Raw genomic sequence first — 22,235 nt, forward strand, 5'->3', positions numbered from 1 at the left:
TATCCAGCGTTACCAGGGTGGGGCCACCCCAATGGCCACAGCACTCACTGCCCCTTCATTAGCAGCTGAGACAAAAGTGCAAACAGTGCCCCCTAGAGAGCTGGACAGCCTGCGGTCTGAGGTGCGTCAGCTAAGTAAAACCCTGACCACTGTCCTGAGCGCCCTGCAGCTACAGGCGGAGCCCGAGCCGGATGGAAGGATCCTACTCGCCGACAGTCCTGTGGATGTCCCCTGGATGAGGAGAAGAAGGAGGACAACGCCACCCTGTGGGAGGACCAATGACCTACGTCGCCCTCCAGGAGAACTCATCTGCTACCATTGCCACAAGACAGGCCACACCGTGCGGATCTGTCCTTTAAATGGGCAAACCCTGGGGCCAAGGGCCGACACCCAGGAGTAGATCAACCAGGCCCATCAAGCTGGTACGACCGGTTTGTAGGAGGAAGGCCTTTCCTGTCCATCGTGCCGGATGGCATAGCAACACCTGCACTACTGGACACCGGCTCACAGGTAACCATCATACCTTATGTCCTCTACAAAAGGTACTGGTCCATAGATGAACTCCACCCGCCAGCCCCAAATCTCTCTGTGTATGCCTACAATGACTACACCAAAAAGGCAGCACCTTTACAAGATCTCCTAGTAGGACAGTCCAAAAGAGGTAAAAGTCCCCCATTGCAGTGGGGCTAAGAGCAGACTGAGTCCTTTGCATTAATGAAGGAAGCCCTAACTGGTGAGGAAATCCTGGCTTACCCCGACTACAGCCAACCTTTCCTGTTATACACAGATGCCAGCAATGAGGGACTGGGAGCTGCGTTGTCCCAGAAGCAAAACGGCAGAGAAAAGGTAATTGCTTATGCCAGTAGGAAGCTTCGCCCTACTGAGAGGAACCCGGAGAATTACAGTTCCTTCAAGCTGGAGTTCCTGGCCTTGGTCTGGGCTATCACTGAAAGATTCAAGCATTACCTAGCCTCAACTAAATTCACAGCCTTTACCGACAATAACCCCTTGACACACCTGGAAACAGCCAGGTTGGGAGCCATGGAACAGCGTTGGGTAGCCAGATTGTCGAATTATCAGTTCACAATCAAGCACCGGGCAGGTCACAAGAACACCAATGCTGATGCCCTGTCAAGAATGCCCCACCAGTCAGACACCGAGGATGAAGTGGATGACCTAAAAGAAGTTGAATTACCTGCTTTCCACAGAAGTGAAGTGGTCCACGAGCAACACGCCTCCAGAAGACGTCATGGTAGGACGCTGAATCCTTTACCTCATCACAGTTGGAAGGAGACCCAGGACAGTGACCCGGTTGTCAGCCTCATTAAAGGACTGATAACCCAAGAAGGTTCTCACCTGGAGAAGGATGCTACTCCACAAGCCAAACACCTGTGGAATGAGAGAAGCTGGCTGTTCATCTACAGAGAAAAGCTGTGCAGGAGGTATGTCAACCCTAGAACCCATGAAATTGTGTGGCAGATTGTAGTGCCCAGGACGGATATCCAGATGGTGCTAGAGGCCTACCATGACCAAGCAGGTCATTTTGGCTGGAAGAAGCTGGAAACCCTGCTGAAGGACCGGTTCTATTGGGTTGGAATGCGGAGTTCCATAGAAAGGTGGTGCCGGAATTGTGGGCCCTGTAGCCTCAGAAGGAAAGACTACGGCAGTCAGAAAGCACCCTTGCAGTCCATCAAAACAACCCAACCCCTGGAGATTGTCGCTCTGGATCACGTCAAACTGTCGCCCAACAGATCAGGATATTCCTATGCCCTGACCATGGTGGATCACTATTCCCGGTTCCTGGTGGTAGCCCCTGTCAAAGATCTGACAGCAGAAACTGCAGCAAGAACGTTTCAAGCCTACTTCTGCAGACCCCATGGATATACGGACAAGGTGCTAACAGATCAAGGCCCTGCTTTTGAAACTGAGCTATTCAAAGAATTCTGTCACCTGTATGGATGCAAGAAGATCCGGACTACACCATATCATCCCCAAACCAACGGTATGTGTGAGAAAATGAATAACATCGTTATAGACCTGTTAAAAAACCTACCTTTGGAAGAGAGGAACCAGTGGCCAGACAAACTACCTGACCTAGTGGACCTGTATAACCACATTCCCGTGGGCTCTACTAATTGTACCCCAGCATACCTCATGAGAGCAAGACCTGTAAAATTGCCCATGGACCTGGAGCTCGGAGTGGTAAAACCTGCTGCAGATACGTCTACTGAAGATTGAGACACAAGTCGCCAAGAGCAGTACAGGAAAGTACAGGCCTGTTTCGAAGACAGTCTAAACAAGGTGAGGGAAAGACAAGAAGCACGCACCAGCAGAACCCTTGGCGCCCGGAGAAATAGTGCTAAAGCGGAAAAGAAGAGGTCACAAGCTCAATGACCAGTGGGAAAGAGAGCCCTACACAGTGTTAAATTCCAAATTTGACAATACCAAAACCTGCCTGATCAGCAAGGATGGAGGTAAGACAACCGCAACAGTCTCAAGAGACCACTTGAAATTGTACCCAGGTCTACTGAAGACACAGGAGGAAGAAGCACCTCTTGTAATACCGGAGAAACCCAAGGACGATGTAGTTCATACAGTTCTAGGAGACTTCCCCGCGGACTGGCCTCAACTCGACGGAGCAGTTATCATACCATTCATACACTTCTGTCAACCACCAGAAGAGCCTCCACCACAAGAAGAACCTGTTAGCGCCCTAGAATAACCTGCTCAGGAACAGGAAGAGTCCCCAGTAAGAGGAGGATCACCAGTTGAAGCAGAGCCTGAGGGCCCAGTAAACAGTGCACTTGCCAGTCCTATAGAGAGATTGAGGCAGTTTTATAATTTACCTGCACGCACACCTGATAGGTTAGTGGATAGTGCATGCACAGACACCAGTATCACCCCAGTGCTACGAAGGTTCACACGCAGCACACAAGGCCAATCCCTGCCAGGTATAGGGAATAAATACAAAACGCCTACCGTGTAAATAGTTACCCAGTTGGGTATTGCCTATTGTTATTTATTGTGTGAATTGAAAATTAATATGTGCCTTTAGTTACCCATAAGGGTATAAAGACTTGTAGGCTGAGGATTGTGAGCAGCCAAAAACTGTCCATTGTAAATAGTTGCACTTATCAAAGTGCCCCCTATTTGTTTCATATTAAAAAGACCACAGAAAAAAAAACCGTTTGGCGTGGCCGAAGACGTGGTCCAAGACCTGGATCACTTATGCCCTGTAGCCACGCCCAGGGCCTATGTTGAGAGTTTTCAGACGGGTCCCTCATGCTGCTCATGTTGCACCTTCACCAGTGAAATGGACAACTGGTGACGGGACTTACAGTAACATTGTTATTGTTATTGCAGTTATTATTGTTACTTTTTGTTACCTGTTTAAAATGCTTCAGTCCAGGAGTACTGACTTGTACTAGGGGGGAATGTGGCACCCTGCTACCACAGATACCACAGGACTCAAAAGGGTGCATGGACGGACTCCTCCACAAGAGGCCCTCATTACATTACAAACACCTCCACCCTTCCACCTCATACCACCAGAGGGAGCCCTGTTAGGGATATATATACTGGAGGGTGGGGTTAGTCAGTCAGAGAGTCTCTCAGTCTGAGAGAGAGTGTGCTGACACTGAGAGCAGTGAAGAAGCAGCATGTGAGCTGCTGTGTACTGAGGGCCCCCGAGTGTGGCCGAGGCAAGGAGAGAGGAGAGAGGAGTTGAGGGGGCAGAGGAGCATCACAGACTCACCCCAGGACACAAGCCAGACACCGGGTCCGCGCCTGCAGGGTTCTCTACACCCAGCAGGGACAACTGGCATACCAGGAGGCTTCCAGACTCCTGGTCATCCTGAAGCTACCATCAAATACAGGACTAGGAGCCACGAAGGCCCCGGCGTCCAAGGATAGTGGTTGCCAAGGAAAAGTCCTACTACCAAGAGGTCAGGTGAGAAAGCAACACAACATAGAAGCTAGGCCAAGTTCCAGGCTGGCTAGGAGCTTAGAGAGAGGAAGACACGGATCAGGAGGCCTTATACCCGCTCACTGGGGAGAGTCCTGAAGTGCACCCTTCCTATCAAGTACCCTGGACCCTACCTGCCATTACACCAGTAAAGGTACTGAAGCAAATCTCCTGTGTGAGTGTCCGTCATTCCCCCCTGACCCGACCGGGCCACCTCTCACCTGCATCCCTTCCATCAACCCTGCCCCGGGGGCCCGCTCCGCCTATGGGTAGCAGAAACATCCCAACTGCCATCCCATCACCCCCCGGAGATCTGTAGCAGTGCTGGTAACCATTACCAGAAACCAAAGGTGGCGTCACGAGCCGACTGCCGTGATATCCTGCAAAGAAGGTAAAGGCCTGGGTACTGAGTCCCCCCCATATATCCCCCTGGGCGAGTCAGATGTATACTTAGGAGTTCCAGCTCGTTATCTTAGGGGTTTACCTTGCTGGTAAACTCCAGTTGTATTCTTGCTGCCAGTTGGTTTGCTTTCCCTCCCAGCACCTTTTGCTTTTATCACTATTCTTGGCAGGTCTTTGTTGTTCCTTTTATTTTTGGTACTCCTTAACCTTCACCCCTCCACCTTATTTGAATGTATCTTAATTTCTCACCTTACATTCCCCTTGTTGGTAGTGTGTTGCGGTCCCCCCTCTGGTTCCTCCAGAGGTACAAGAAACCCCTTGACTGCCTTTTAGGGAGCCAGGTCCAAGGTGGTGTTTTTAAGTTGTGTGGCTAGGGTCTTTCTAGTCTGTACAGGAACCAGTTAGTTGTAGGTGCGGCGTTTCCCAGGTGTGAGTGTGAACATGTTCATAACAATTGGAGCTGCAAGGAATTGTGTGAAAGCTGCAGCCTGTTCAGTATTAATTGTGCCTGGAGTTGAACACTTCTGTTTGGCACTGGAATCTGCTGGAGCTCAAGATCAAAGGGATACTGAGACTGATGGGATCATGCCTCTTCTGTATGTGACATTTTCTACGGGAGAGAGGATTGGTATTTGTTCGGGTGAGCCCGCACTAACATATATGCCCTGCTAAATGAACTGTTTATTTGCTGTGATGCCTCTGTGTCCAGAAGAGGCTGTTTTTGGTTTTGAATCTCTTGGAGTTTTGTGAAAGCAATAAAACTGCACCTGTTTGGACCAAATCGTATTGCCTGTGTGAACGCTACCTAATACCTAATGTAGTGGATCCCTACAATATATATATACACTGCTCAAAAAAATAAAGGGAACACTTAAACAACAGACTATAACTCCAAGTAAATCTAACTTCTGTGAAATCAAACTGTCCACTTCACTGATTGACAATCAATTTCACATGCTGTTGTGCAAATGGAATAGACAATAGATGGAAATTATTGGCAATTATCAAGACACCCTCAATAAAGGAGTGGTTCTGCAGTTGGGGACCACAGACCACATCTCAGTACCAATGCTTTCTGGCTGATGTTTTGGTCACTTTTGAATGTTAGTTGTGCTTTCACACTCGTGGTAGCATGAGACTGACTCTACAACCCACAGAAGTTGCTCAGGTAGTGCAGCTCATCCAGGTTGGCACATCAATGCGAGCTGTGGCAAGAAGGTTTGCTGTGTCTATCAGCGTAGTGTCCAGAGGCTGGAGGCGCTACCAGGAGACAGGCCGGTACACCAGGAGACGTGGAGGGGGCCGTAGGAGGGCAACAACTCAGCAGCAGGACCGCTACCTCCTCCTTTGTGCAAGGAGGAAGAGGAGGAGCACTGCCAGAGCCCTGCAAAATGACCTCCAGCAGGCCACAAATGTGCATGTGTCTGCACAAACGGTTAGAAACCGACTCCATGAGGGTGGTATGATGGCCCAATGTCCACAGATGGGGGTTGTGCTCACAGCCCAACACCGTGCAGGACGCTTGGCATTTGCCACAGAACACCAGGATTGGCAAAGTCGCCACTGGCGCCCTGTGCTCTTCACAGATGAAAGCAGGTTCACACTGAGCATATGTGACAGACATGACAGAGTCTGGAGACGCCGTGGAGAGCGATCTGCTTCCTGCAACATCCTTCAGCATGACCGGTTTGGCAGTGGGTCAGTAATGGTGTGGGGTGGCATTTTTTGGAGGGCCGCACAGCCCTCCATGTGCTCGCCAGAGGTTGCCTGACTGCCATTAGGTACTGAGGTGAGATCCTCAGACCCCTTGTGAGACCATATGCTGGTGTGGTTGGCCCTGGGTTCCTCCTAATGCAGGACAATGCCAGACCTCATGTGGCTGGAGTGTGTCAGCAGTTCCTACAAGATGAAGGCATTGAAGCTATGGACTGGCCTGCCCGTTCCCCAGACCTGAATCCGATTGAGCACATCTGGGACATCATGTCTCGCTCCATCCACCAACGTCACGAGGCACCACAGACTGTCCAGGAGTTGGAGGATGCTTTAGTCCAGGTCTGGGAGGAGATCCCACAGGAGACCATCCGCAACCTCATCAGTAGCATGCCCAGGCGTTGTATGGAGGTCATACAGGCACGTGGAGGCCACACACAATACTGAGCCTCATTTTGACTTGTTTTAAGGACATTACATCAAAGTTTGATCAGCCTGTAGTGTGTTTTTCCACTTTAATTTTGGGGGTGACTCCAAATCCAGGCCTCCATTGGTTAATAAATTTGATTTCCATTGATGATTTTTGAGTGATTTTGTTGTCAGCACATTCAACTTTGTACAGAACAAAGTATTCAATGAGAATATTTCATTCATTCAGATCTAGGATGTGTTATTTGAGTGTTCCCTTTATTTTTTTGAGCAGCGTATTTATATATATATATATATATATATATATATATATATATATATATATACACACACCAAAAAAATGCAATTTGTATAATTTAGATATCATATATTGCTCCATTGTTATATTACTACATAGACATAGAATATCCAATACTTGAGACATTGTACTTATTTTAGTTACTAAAAGATTAACATTTTTCCATTAAAATAAAATAATCGGATGAGCGCGATTAAGTTCCACAATCTTTATCAATGAAAGACTTCCTTTTACAGCCGAAGCAATTGAGCCAGCTGTTGGCTGAGTTAATGTTCAGCTGCCCGATGCCTTCTTAGGATTCAATGATTGCTCTGTACGTACCATTTATAGTGGTGGAAATTTCCCCCGTTACGTTGTTGATCTGGAAAAACATGACCTTGGCTGGATCTGGGATCTGTTGCTTGATTTTATAGACGAGTTGGGCATTGGGTGTTGATGGGTCATCATTATCGGTTGCAAACACTTTGATAAATGGTCTGCCTAAATTGGTCAAAATACAAACAAAATGTTGCAAAATATTATTTTACGAACTGTAACATCTTCAGATTAGTTTTCTTTTTGCACATTCACTTTTTTTGAATGAGTCTTAATTAATTAGGCACTTGAAAGCATAACGCAGATACAACCATGCATAAACCATTCCCATGTATACTGTTAAAGATGGCAATCCTCCAGGTATCCAGAACACTAGTTTAGTGTATGCAAAAAGCTCCAAAGTTCCTAGTGGTGGCTACAAATAGCCAGAATGTCATCTATCTCTATCAAGGTGATATGGAGCTCTGTGACCGAAAAATAGAGCTCCCCTTAGTATAATGTGATATTAAAATATTGCTAAGCGCAGAAAAGGAAACTAATTAGGTTAAAAAACCCAACAGTTTTCCAGGGTGTCATAAAAAATGTGCTATTTATTGATATAGTGAAACCAATGAAATGGTGTGTGCAGTTTAATAGGAATTCTGCACAGAGGACGTTGCTGGTTCATGCAGGACTGGTTTTATACAAAGTAGAGCCCTAGGTAAAATTTTAATGTTGGCCCCCAAATGCTAACGTATTACACCATTACACAGAAACATTTACATTGCATTTCCATGGGCTGAGTTCAGGCAGTTAAGCGAGGGCGATCGACAATATTGAAATCGTTCAACGCTTGTTTCCCAGCCTCTTTACACCGGCTGAGGAAGAATGATGGGGACAAAACAATTACTAATAGATTATTTGTCCTCATACAGTACCATGTTATCAGCAGCATATCTGCAATTTTCACCAGGTGATGTGCTGCTAAAAACAATGATTTTTATTCCAGTATAAACATTCCAATCACCTGATAAATGAGCAGCATTGTGCTCATTTGTTGGGCGATTGCTGACATGTTTAGACCTCTGAACTCTCACCTGCGCTGCCGATATTTAAAAATGTGGATGCTACACACACACAGTATGTGACACAAACATTGTTACTCACATGTATGTATATACACATAGCATACACACATACATGACCATACATACATACAGAAACATGTATACATAGAGCACATACATAAATACATACAAACAAAGACATGGTACACAGAGCACTTACATACAGAGACATGTATACATATAGCACATACATACAGAGACATGTATACACAGAGCTTATACATACAGAGACATGTATACACAGAGCACATACATACAAAGTCATGGGTACATAGAGCTCTTACATAAAGAGACATGTATACATGGAGCACATAAATACATACAAAGACATGTTGCATACACAGAGCACATACATATACACACACTATAGAATACTTACCAGTCTGTCTGTCTCCTCTTCTTCAGTTCTTCTAAACTCCCGCATAGTACAGAACCTCTATTGACATAACGGTCACATAACCATGATGTCACCACAGGTCCTACTGCACTCCCAACATCGATAACTACACTGTAATGTAGAACTGCTATTATCAATGTAGTTTCTGCAGTATATACTGGGGGCCCCAAGGGCAATGGGGGCCTCTGGGCAATTGCCAGATCGCCTGCCCTGGGTCCATGACACATGGATTGGAAAATTTTGTATTAGATGATGAAAACAACAAATAAAAAACAAGAGGCATTATTCATGCAGTAACATGGACCTTTTTACACCTACCGGGCCTAGACTGTTCTCTGACTCCACCATGATACTCGCTCTGGTTGAATACTGGTGCATTATTATTGATATCTTCTACAATTATAATAACAGTATATGGACCTTCAACAATCAATCCTCCACTGTCAACCGTTTTTACCTACAGATGAAGAATACACATAAGTCAGAAAATTTCCATCCACTTAATTACAGAATCATAGAAATCTACTATACAGAATAGTGAAGAAATTAATCTACTAAATTGTTTGGAGGGATAATATTGGCTGTTCAGTGAGGAGACTTTAATATTGATGACCTATTCTTAGGATAGGTCAGCAGTGAGATTGTGAGGCTCCGAATAACAGCGACCCCACTGATCAGCTGGTTGAATGGCTGTAAGCCATAATCATCAACATCAACAGAAATAAACACTTGAAATAGATCACTCTGTTTGTAATGACTCTATATAATATATGAGCTTCATTTTTTGTATTGAAGAACTGAAATAAATTAACTTTTTGATGATATTCTAATTTAGTGAGATGCACCGGTAGATCTCTCCGACAGATTCAGACATGTAGATCAGGAGAGCGAGCTGACAGTCATTACATGTCTCACACTGGTAACACCTTTCATTTAACATAAGCTCTGGAGGCAGGTTCTCAGGGAGATCTATGTCCGGCCCATAGATCTTAACAGCTCATTTACATATTAAGAAAAATATACATTTCTCCGTAAAAAGTCATCAGATCACAGATATCAAGGTATCATTTAATTCACCTTCCTGTAACCTACATGCCCATATAGATGGTTTAGGGGGGTTATTCCTAATGACAGATTCCCTTTAAGCGTCAGACTTTAACTTATATGATAGCTAGTGCTACCCCTTCTAGTTGGTACTCACAAGATAGGTTCTTTTTTTTCTGTTGCGTGTTTGCTGTGTTTTTTGTATACATTTATTTTCCCATTCATTAGAAGGGGTGAAAAATGTTGCAAAATTGCTAAAAGAATTAACTTGCTGCAGATTTCAAAAACTGCTCAGCAGCTCAAAAAACACAAGTGTGTGCATGAGATTTTTCAAATATCAGTAACCTTGCTGGTGCTGTAAAACAGCATTTTAGCTACAGAAAATAATAAAAGCAGCAAAAAATGCTGCAAAAACACCACATGTAAACATGCCCTTAGAATAGAAAATGCCCATATTCTCGTTACCTGTAATGTGTGGACTTTTCTCTTATCCCACCTCAGCGATTGCAGTGTACGTAGAAGTCCATTATTAGGATCAATCTCAATTATATCATCTTTTTCACCTTCTAGTAAAAATGTTACAGACCTTGAATTGCTTTTCTCAAACTAGAAGAGAACAGAAGAATATTCTTATTAGATATTAGGATATTTCATACTGTTAGTAGTTGAAAATGCAGGTATTTAGGCAGAAATTCATACTTCCAGGTAAGGCAGTTTCTAAAAAGTACTAGATATGACGGCCAATAAGCCATCAATTTTTAGCTTCTTGATCCTAAAGCAAGAGTAGAGAGGCTTTCGATGAGCCATAGAGTCTTCTTGTTGGAAGCAGTGGAATACCGCCAATGGCGGCAGGCCACGCCTCAGCTATGGGGCCCGTGAGCCGGGAGGGCCCCGAAGCAGTGGGGGAACGAGGAGGATAGGTGAGTATTGGGAGGGAGGTTGGAGTGGCGGAGGAGGGGCACACGCAGTAGCCGCTGCTGCAGCTATCACATGTGCCCGCTGCTAAAGGGACATGAATGTTCCCTCTTCTCCCCGCCCATGGGCGGGGAGAAGAGGGAATATTCATTCTCTTTAGTAGCGGGCACTGAGGAGCATTGAGCCGCGGCTCCAGCTGACAGTGCCCGCTGCTAAACAGAATGCATATTCACTTTTCTCCACGCCCATAGTCCCTGCGTGGAGAGGAGTGAATATGCCGGCAGCAACAGCTCATATCAGCATCTGAGAGCGCGTGCTGGTGAGGAAGGAAGGTGAGTGTAAGTGTTTATTTTTTTGTGTGTGCAGTGATGGGGCCATACATACCAGGATTGTGGGATGAGGGGGCCACACATAACAGGATTGGGGGATGAGGGGGCAACACATAACAGGATTGGGGGATGAAGGGGCCACACATACCAGGATTGGGGGATGAGGGGGCCACACATACCAGGATTGGGTGGTGAGGGGGCCAAATATACCAGGATTGGAGGATAAGGGGGCCACACATACCAAGATTGGGAGATGAGGGGGCCACACACACCAGGATTTGGGAATGAGGGGGCCACACATACCAGGATTGGGGATAAGTAGGCCACACATACCATGATTGGGAGATGAGAGGGCCACACATACCAGAATTGGGGGATGAGGGGGCCACATATATCAGGATTGGGGGATGAGGGGGCCACACATACCAGGATTAGGGGATGAGGGGGCCATACATACCAGGATTGGGGGTTGAGGGGCCAATGCATACCAGGAATGGGGATGAGGGGGCCATACATACCAGGATTTGGGGATGATGGGGCCATGCATACCAGGATTAGGGGATGAGGAGGCCATGCATACCAGGATTGGGGGATGAGGGGGCCACACATACCAGGATTGGGGGATGAGGGGGCCACACATACCAGGATTGGGGGATGAGGGAGCCACACATACCAGGATTTTGAGATGAGGGCGCCATGCATACCAGGATTGGGATGAGGGGGCCATACATATCAGGAATAGGGGTGATAGGGCCACGCATACCATGATTAGGGGATGAGGAGGCCACACATACCAGGATTGGGGGATTAAGGGGCCATGCATACTAGGATTAGGGGATGAGGGGGCCATGCATACCAGGATTGGGGGATGAGGAGGCCATACATACCAGGATTGGGGGATGAGGAGGCCATGCATACCAGGATTGGGGGATGAGGAGGCCATACATGGCAAGATTGGAGGATGAGGAAGCCATGGATACCAGGATTGGGGGATGAGGGGGCCACACATAACAGGATTGGGGGATGAAAGGGCCACACATACCAGGATTGGGGGATGAGGGGGCCACACATACCAGGATTGGGTGGTGAGGGGCCATGCATACCAGGAATGCGGATGAGGGGGCCATACATACCAGGATTTGGGGATGATGGGGCCATGCATACAAGGATTAGGGGATGAGGGGGCCATGCATACCAGGATTGGGGGATGAGGGGGCCACACACACCAGGATTGGGGGATGAGGGGTGCCATACATACCAGGATTGAGGGATGAGGAAGCAATGCATACCAGGATTGGGGAATGAGGGGGCCACACATACCAGGATTGGGGATGAAGGGGCCATACATACCAGGATTGGGGGATGAGGGGGCCACACATACCAGGATTGGGTGATGAGGCGGCCACATATACCAGGATTGGGGGATGAGGTAGCCACACATACCAGGATTGGGGAATGAGGGGACCACACATACAAGGATTGGGGGATGAGTAGGCCACACATACCAGGATTGGGAGATGAGGGGGCCACACATACCAGGATAGGGGGATGAGGGGGCCACACATACCAGGATTGGGGGATGAGGGTGCAACACATACCAGGATTGGGGGATGAGGGGGCCACACATACCAGGATTGGGAGATGAGGGTGCCATGCATACCAGAATTGGGTGGTGAGGGGGCCAAATATACCAGAATTGGAGGATAAGGGGGCCACACATACCAAGATTGGGAGATGAGGGGGCCACACACACCAGGATTTGGGAATGAGGGGGCCACACATACCAGGATTGGGGATAAGTAGGCCACACATACCAGGATTGGGAGATGAGAGGGCAACACATACCAGAATTGGGGGATGAGGGGGCCACATATATCAGGATTGGGGGATGAGGGGGCCACACATACCAGGATTAGGGGATGAGGGGGCCATGCATACCAGGATTGGGGGATGAGGGGGCCACACATACCAGGATTGGGGGATGAGGGGGCCACACATACCAGGATTGGGGGATGAGGGAGCCACACATACCAGGATTTTGAGACGAGGGCGCCATGCATACCAGGATTGGGATGAGGGGGCCATACATATCAGGAATAGGGGTGATGGGGCCACGCATACCATGATTAGGGGATGAGGAGGCCACACATACCAGGATTGGGGGATTAAGGGGCCATGCATACTAGGATTAGGGGATGAGGGGGCCATGCATACCAGGATTGGGGGATGAGGAGGCCATACATACCAGGATTGGGGGATGAGGAGGCCATGCATACCAGGATTGGGGGATGAGGAGGCCATACATGGCAAGATTGAAGGATGAGGAAGCCATGGATACCAGGATTGGGGGATGAGGGGGCCACACATAACAGGATTGGGGGATGAAGGGGCCACACATACCAGGATTGGGGGATGAGGGGGCCACACATACCAGGATTGGGTGGTGAGGGGCCATGCATACCAGGAATGCGGATGAGGGGGCCATACATACCAGGATTTGGGGATGATGGGGCCATGCATACAAGGATTAGGGGATGAGGGGGCCATGCATACCAGGATTGGGGGATGAGGGGGCCACACACACCAGGATTGGGGGATGAGGGGTGCCATACATACCAGGATTGAGGGATGAGGGAGCAATGCATACCAGGATTGGGGAATGAGGGGGCCACACATACCAGGATTGGGGATGAAGGGGCCATACATACCAGGATTGGGGGATGAGGGGGCCACACATACCAGGATTGGGTGATGAGGCGGCCACATATACCAGGATTGGGGGATGAGGTAGCCACACATACCAGGATTGGGGAATGAGGGGACCACACATACAAGGATTGGGGGATGAGTAGGCCACACATACCAGGATTGGGAGATGAGGGGGCCACACATACCAGGATAGGGGGATGAGGGGGCAACACATACCAGGATTGGGGGATGAGGGGGCAACACATACCAGGATTGGGGGATGAGGGGGCCACACATACCAGGATTGGGAGATGAGAGTGCCATGCATACCAGGATTGGGTGGTGAGGGGGCCAAATATACCAGGATTGGAGGATAAGGGGGCCACACATACCAAGATTGGGAGATGAGGGGGCCACACACACCAGGATTTGGGAATGAGGGGGCCACACATACCAGGATTGGGGATAAGTAGGCCACACATACCAGGATTGGGAGATGAGAGGGCAACACATACCAGAATTGGGGGATGAGGGGGCCACATATATCAGGATTGGGGGATGAGGGGGCCACACATACCAGGATTAGGGAATGAGGGGGCCATACATACCAGGATTGGGGGTTGAGGGGCCAATGCATACCAGGAATGGGGATGAGGGGGCCATACATACCAGGATTTGGGGATGATGGGGCCATGCATACCAGGATTAGGGGATGAGGAGGCCATGCATACCAGGATTGGGGGATGAGGGGGCCACACATACCAGGATTGGGGGATGAGGGGGCCACACATACCAGGATTGGGGGATGAGGGAGCCACACATACCAGGATTTTGAGATGAGGGCGCCATGCATACCAGGATTGGGATGAGGGGGCCATACATATCAGGAATAGGGGTGATGGGGCCACGCATACCATGATTAGGGGATGAGGAGGCCACACAAACCAGGATTGGGGGATTAAGGGGCCATGCATACTAGGATTAGGGGATGAGGGGGCCATGCATACCAGGATTGGGGGATGAGGAGGTCATACATACCAGGATTGGGGGATGAGGAGGCCATGCATACCAGGATTGGGGGATGAGGAGGCCATACATGGCAAGATTGGAGGATGAGGAAGCCATGGATACCAGGATTGGGGGATGAGGGGGCCACACATAACAGGATTGGGGGATGAAGGGGCCACACATACCAGGATTGGGGGATGAGGGGGCCACACATACCAGGATTGGGTGGTGAGGGGCCATGCATACCAGGAATGGGGATGAGGGGGCCATACATACCAGGATTTGGGGATGATGGGGCCATGCATACAAGGATTAGGGGATGAGGGGGCCATGCATACCAGGATTGGGGGATGAGGGGGCCACACACACCAGGATTGGGGGATGAGGGGTGCCATACATACCAGGATTGAGGGATGAGGGAGCAATGCATACCAGGATTGGGGAATGAGGGGGCCACACATACCAGGATTGGGGATGAAGGGGCCATACATACCAGGATTGGGGGATGAGGGGGCCACACATACCAGGATTGGGTGATGAGGCGGCCACATATACCAGGATTGGGGGATGAGGTAGCCACATATACCAGAATTGGGGAATGAGGGGACCACACATACAAGGATTGGGGGATGAGTAGGCCACACATACCAGGATTGGGAGATGAGGGGGCCACACATACCAGGATAGGGGGATGAGGAGGCCACACATACCAGGATTGGGAGATGAGGGGGCAAAACATACCAGGATTGGGGGATGAGGGGGCCACACATACCAGGATTGGGAGATGAGGGTGCCATGCATACCAGGATTGGGATGAGGGGGGCATACATACCAGGAATGGGGATGAGTGGGCCATACATACCAGGATTAGGGGATGATGGGGCCATGCATACCAGGATTGGGGGATGAGGAGGCCACACAGAGCAGGATTGGGGGACGAGGGGGCCATGCATACCAGGATTAGGGGATGAGGGGGCCACACATACCAGGATTGGGGGATGAGGGGGCCGTGCATACCACGATTGGGGATGATGGGGCCATGCATAGCAGGATTGGGGGATGAGGAGGCCACACATACCAGGATTGGGGGATGAGCATGCCATACATACCAGGATTTTGAGATGAGGGTGCCATGCATACCAGGATTGTGATGAGGGGGCCATACATACCAGGAATGGGGATGAGGGGGCCATACATACCAGGATTAGGGGATGATGGGGTCACGCATACCAGGATTGGGGGATGTGGAGGCCATACATGTCAGGATTGGGGGATGAGGGGGCCATGCATACCAGGATTGGGGGATGAGGAGGCCATGCATACCATGACTGGGGGATGAGGAAGCCATACATACCAAGATTGGAGGATGAGGAGGCCATGCATACCAGGATTGGGGGATGAGGAGGCCATACATATCAGGATTGGGGGATGAGGGGGCCATGCATACCAGGATTGGGGGATGAGGAGGCCATGCATACCAGAACTGGGGGATGAGGAGGCCATAGTTACCAAGATTGGAGGATGAGGAGGCCATGCATACCAGGATTGGGGGATAAGGAGGCCATACATATCAGGATTGGGGGATGAGGGGGCCATGCATACCAGGATTGGGGGATGAGGAGGCCATGCATGCCAGGACTGGGGGATGAGGAGGCCATATATACCAAGATTGGAGGATGAGGAGGCCATGCAAACCAGGATTGGGGGATGAGGGGTCCATACATACTAGGAATGGGGATGAGGGGGCCATACATACCAGGATTAGGGGATGATGGGGCCACGCATACTAGGATTGGGGGATGAGGAGGCCATACATATCAGGATTGGGGGATGAGGGGGCCATGCATACCAGGATTGGGGGATGAGGAGGCCATGCATACCAGGACTGGGGGATGAGGAGGCCATAGATACCAAGATTGGAGGATGAGGAGGCCATGCATACCAGGATTGGGGGATGAGGAGGCCATACAAATCAGGATTAGGGGATGAGGGGTGCCATACATACCAGGTTTAGGGGATGAGAGGTGCCATACCTTCCAGGATTAGGAAATGAGGGGTGCCATACCTACCAGGATTAGGAGATGATGGTTGCCATATGTACCAGGATTGGGGGATGAGGGGTGCCATACGTACCAGGATTGGGGGATGAGGGGTGCCATATGTACCGGAATTGGGGGATCAAGGGTGCCATACGTACCAGGATTGGGGGATCAGGGGTGCCATACATACCAGGAATGGGGATGAGTGAGCCATACATACCAGGATTAGGGGATGATGGGGCCACGCATACCAGGATTGGGGGATGAGGAGGCCACACTTAGCAGGTTTCGGGGATGAGGGGGCCATGCATACCAGGATAAGGGGATGAGAGGGCCACACATACCAGGATTGGGGGATGACGGGGCCACACATAGCAGGATTGGGGGATGAGTTTTCCACGCATACTAGGATTGGGGGATGAGGGGGCCTTACATACCAGGATTAGTGGATGAGGGGGCCACACATATCAGGATTGGGGGATGAGGGGGCCACACATACCAGGATTGAGAGATGAGGGGGCCACATATACCAGGATTGGGGGATGAGGGGGCCACACATACCAGGATTGGGAGATGAGGGTGCCATGCATACCAGGATTGGGATGAGGGGGCCATACATACCAGGAATGGGGATGAGTGGGCCATATATACCAGGATTAGGGGATGATGGGGCCACGCATACCAGGATTGGGGGATGAAGAGGCCACACATAGCAGGATTGGGGGATGAGGGGGCCATGCATACCAGGATTAGGGGATGAGGGGGCCACACATACCAGGATTGGGGGATGAGGATGCCATACATACCAGGATTTTGAGATGAGGGTGCCATGCATACCAGGATTGTGATGAGGGGGCCATACATACCAGGAATATGGATGAGGGGGCCATACATACCAGGATTGGGGGATGAGGAGGCCATGCATACCAGGACTGGGGGATGAGGAGGCCATATATACCAAGATTGGAGGATGAGGAGGCCATGCATACCAGGATTGGGGGATGAGGGGGCTATACATACTAGGAATGGGGATGAGGGGGCCATACATACCAGGATTAGGGGATGATGGGGCCACGCATACTAGGATTGGGGGATGAGGAGGCCATACATATCAGGATTGGGGGATGAGGGGGCCATGCATACCAGGATTGGGGGATGAGGAGACCATGCATACCAGGACTGGGGGATGAGGAGGCCATAGATACCAAGATTGGAGGATGAGGAGGCCATGCATACCAGGATTGGGGGATGAGGAGGCCATACAAATCAGGATTAGGGGATGAGGGGTGCCATACATACCAGGATTAGGGGATGAGAGGTGCCATACCTTCCAGGATTAGGAAATGAGGGGTGCCATACCTACCAGGATTAGGAGATGATGGGTGCCATATGTACCAGGATTGGGGGATGAGGGGTGCCATACGTACCAGGATTGGGGGATGAGGGGTGCCATATGTACCAGAATTGGGGGATCAAGGGTGCCATACGTACCAGGATTGGGGGATCAGGGGTGCCATACATACCAGGAATGGGGATGAGTGAGCCATACATACCAGGATTAGGGGATGATGGGGCCACGCATACCAGGATTGGGGGATGAGGAGGCCACACTTAGCAGGTTTGGGGGATGAGGGGGCCATGCATACCAGGATAAGGGGATGAGAGGGCCACACATACGAGGATTGGGTAATGAGGGGGCCACACATACCAGGATTGGGGGATGACGGGGCCACACATAGGAGGATTGGGGGATGAGTTTTCCACGCATACTAGGATTGGGGGATGAGGGGGCCTTACATACCAGGATTAGGGGATGAGGGGGCCACACATATCAGGATTGGGGGATGAGGGGGCCACACATACCAGGATTGAGGGATGAGGGGGCCACATATACCAGGATTGGGGGATGAGGAGGCCACACATACCAGGATGGGGAGATGAGGGTGCCATGCATACCAGGATTGGGATGAGGGGGCCATACATACCAGGAATGGGGATGAGTGGGCCATATATACCAGGATTAGGGGATGATGGGGCCACGCATACCAGGATTGGGGGATGAGGAATCCACACATAGCAGGATTGGGGGATGAGGGGGCCATGCATACCAGGACTGGGGGATGAGGAGGCCATACATACCAGGATTGGGGGATGAGGATGCCATACATACCAGGATTTTGAGATGAGGGTGCCATGCATACCAGGATTGTGATGAGGGGGCCATACATACCAGGAATATGGATGAGGGGGCCATACATACCAGGATTAGGGGATGATGGGGCCACGCATACCAGGATTGGGGGATGAGGAGGCCATGCATACCAGGACTGGGGGATGAGGAGGCCATAGATACCAAGATTGGAGGATGAGGAGGCCATGCATACCAGGATTGGGGGATGAGGAGGCCATACAAATCAGGATTAGGGGATGAGGGGTGCCATACATACCAGGATTAGGGGATGAGAGGTGCCATACCTTCCAGGATTAGGAAATGAGGGGTGCCATACCTACCAGGATTAGGAGATGATGGGTGCCATATGTACCAGGATTGGGGGATGAGGGGTGCCATACGTACCAGGATTGGGGGATGAGGGGTGCCATATGTACCAGAATTGGGGGATCAAGGGTGCCATACGTACCAGGATTGGGGGATCAGGGGTGCCATACATACCAGGAATGGGGATGAGTGAGCCATACATACCAGGATTAGGGGATGATGGGGCCACGCATACCAGGATTGGGGGATGAGGAGGCCACACTTAGCAGGTTTGGGGGATGAGGGGGCCATGCATACCAGGATAAGGGGATGAGAGGGCCACACATACGAGGATTGGGTAATGAGGGGGCCACACATACCAGGATTGGGGGATGACGGGGCCACACATAGGAGGATTGGGGGATGAGTTTTCCACGCATACTAGGATTGGGGGATGAGGGGGCCTTACATACCAGGATTAGGGGATGAGGGGGCCACACATATCAGGATTGGGGGATGAGGGGGCCACACATACCAGGATTGAGGGATGAGGGGGCCACATATACCAGGATTGGGGGATGAGGAGGCCACACATACCAGGATGGGGAGATGAGGGTGCCATGCATACCAGGATTGGGATGAGGGGGCCATACATACCAGGAATGGGGATGAGTGGGCCATATATACCAGGATTAGGGGATGATGGGGCCACGCATACCAGGATTGGGGGATGAGGAATCCACACATAGCAGGATTGGGGGATGAGGGGGCCATGCATACCAGGATTAGGGGATGAGAGGGCCACACATACCAGGATTGGGGGATGAGGATGCCATACATACCAGGATTTTGAGATGAGGGTGCCATGCATACCAGGATTGTGATGAGGGGGCCATACATACCAGGAATATGGATGAGGGGGCCATACATACCAGGATTAGGGGATGATGGGGCCACGCATACCAGGATTGGGGGATGAGGAGGCCATGCATACCAGGACTGGGGGATGAGGAGGCCATACATACCAAGATTGGAGGATGAGGAGGCCATGCATACCAGGATTGGGGGATGAGGAGGCCATACATATCAGGATTGGGGGATGAGGGGGCCATGCATACCAGGATTGGGGGATGAGGAGGCCATGCATACCAGGACTGGGGGATGAGGAGGCCATAGATACCAAGATTGGAGGATGAGGAGGCCATGCATACCAGGATTGGGGGATGAGGAGGCCATACATATCAGGATTGGGGGATGAGGGGGCCATGCATACCAGGATTGGGGGATGAGGAGGCCATGCATACCAGGACTGGGGGATGAGGAGGCCATATATACCAAGATTGGAGGATGAGGAGGCCATGCATACCAGGATTGGGGGATGAGGGGTGCCATACATACCAGGATTAGGGGATGAGAGGTGCCATACCTACCAGGATTAGGGGATGAGGGGTGCCATACCTACCAGGATTAGGGGATGAGGGGTGCCATACGTACCAGAATTGGGGATGAGGGGTGCCTTACGTACCAGGATTGGGGGATGAGGGTGCCATATGTACCAGAATTGGGGGATCAGGGGTGCCATACGTACCAGGATTGGGGGATCAGGGGTGCCATACATATCAGGATGAACAAATTTACCAGTAGCTGCTGCATTTCCCACCGTAGGCTTATACTCGAGTCAATACGTTTTCCCAATTTTTTGTGGTAAAATTAGGGGCCTCGGCTTATACTCGGTTCGGCTTATTTAAAATATACTGTATTTTAAAATCAGTGAGTATGTGGTGCTCATAATACTGCAGGACTGTGAGTGCATTATACCATATGGGGGCTGCATTTTACCCTATGGGGTGTGTAATATACTGTATTGAGGTCTATGAGGAGTGCATTATATTCTATGGAGGACCATGGGAAGTTCATTATACTATATGGAGGATTATGGGGGGCGCATTATACTATATGGAAGATTATGGGTGGCGTATTATACTATATGGAAGGCTATGTAGGGGCCATTATAATATTTTGAGGGCTATGTGGGGGGTCATTATACTGTATGAAAGCAATTATACGGTGGGAAGGTTTGTGTGGGGTCCATCATACTGTTTGGAGGGCTGTGGGGGGGCCATTATACTGTTTGGAGGGCTAGTGCGGGCCATTATACTGTATGTAGGCCCATTATACTGTATGGAGGGCTGTGTGGGAGTCACAGTTGGGGGATCATACTGTGTTGGGGTCACCATACTTTGCCTTGGGAGTTGAAGTGGGGTACAATAGGGTCATTATACTGTGCATGTGGAGGCTAATGTGGAGGAATGCACCATGGGGGTATCATACTGTGTTTGGGGGGCATTTTTATTGGCATCACACTTTATGGGGGCAATGAAAGAGGAATCTAGGACTTCAACAGGAGGAAAATTACTAAGTAAAGGCTGGAAAGTTGTGAGATCTGCTCTTCTGAGACACAGACAAATATTTATTTATTTTTTGTGGGGGGGCAGGGGGGCCCAATTAGAGCTTCTACTATGTGGCCCCATGATTTTTATGTACGTCCCTGGTTGGAAGCATTGATGGACACTCAGTAGCCCAAATGGCTGCAACATTAAAGGGAAGCTGACAGCTTATAGATGCTGCCCGAACCACACGCAGCATGTATCAGACACTGGCTCTATCATTTCAGGCAGGTATGTTTTACTCTAAAACACTGCAGCTTATCAAAAAATATATATTAATAAGCCAGCTGGGGACCATGTCACTCAGATGATTGGTCCAAGAGGCCGGTTCCCTGTGTCTCCTCCCCTCCTGTTCTCCTTGAGTGACAGAGCTCTCTTTATACATACATAGGGAGAGATCTGTCACTCAAGATGAGCGAGGCAGGAGAGGCCACAGGAGACCCGTCTCGTAGTCACCCAAGTGGCATGATCCTTGGCTGGTTTTTAAGTGTATGTATGACCATGGAGTTTCAGAGGAAGGTTAAGTTCCTACAGTGAGGATTTAGTGACCATCCGCAGCTAAAGATATATTAAAACTCATATTTATTAGAAAAAAGTTAAAAAAGTAATAAAGATAAAAGTCAATGTGACATAGGAGACACCGGGTCTACGCGTTTTGAGTCTGCATA

The 22,235-nt window shown here is 49.8% G+C and overlaps 1 protein-coding gene across 1 annotated transcript in view; it reads right to left on the bottom strand.

The window, feature by feature from the left end:
• The window catches only part of CDH17 (cadherin 17), a 116,760-nt gene that overhangs the window by 63,717 nt on the left and 30,808 nt on the right, over positions 1 to 22,235 (bottom strand). Inside the window, exons 3-5 of the mRNA XM_073679669.1 lie at positions 10,131 to 10,271; positions 8,940 to 9,078; positions 7,125 to 7,283 (exon numbers count right to left, since the gene is read on the bottom strand). Coding sequence (XP_073535770.1) covers positions 7,125 to 7,283; positions 8,940 to 9,078; positions 10,131 to 10,271 — 439 coding nt within the window. The remainder of the gene's footprint in view (positions 1 to 7,124; positions 7,284 to 8,939; positions 9,079 to 10,130; positions 10,272 to 22,235) is intronic.

This window comes from Phyllobates terribilis, unplaced genomic scaffold (genome assembly GCF_046119375.1).
Source record: "Phyllobates terribilis strain yellow unplaced genomic scaffold, ASM4611937v1 Scaffold_4__5_contigs__length_816908805, whole genome shotgun sequence".
Lineage (NCBI taxonomy): Eukaryota > Metazoa > Chordata > Amphibia > Anura > Dendrobatidae > Phyllobates > Phyllobates terribilis.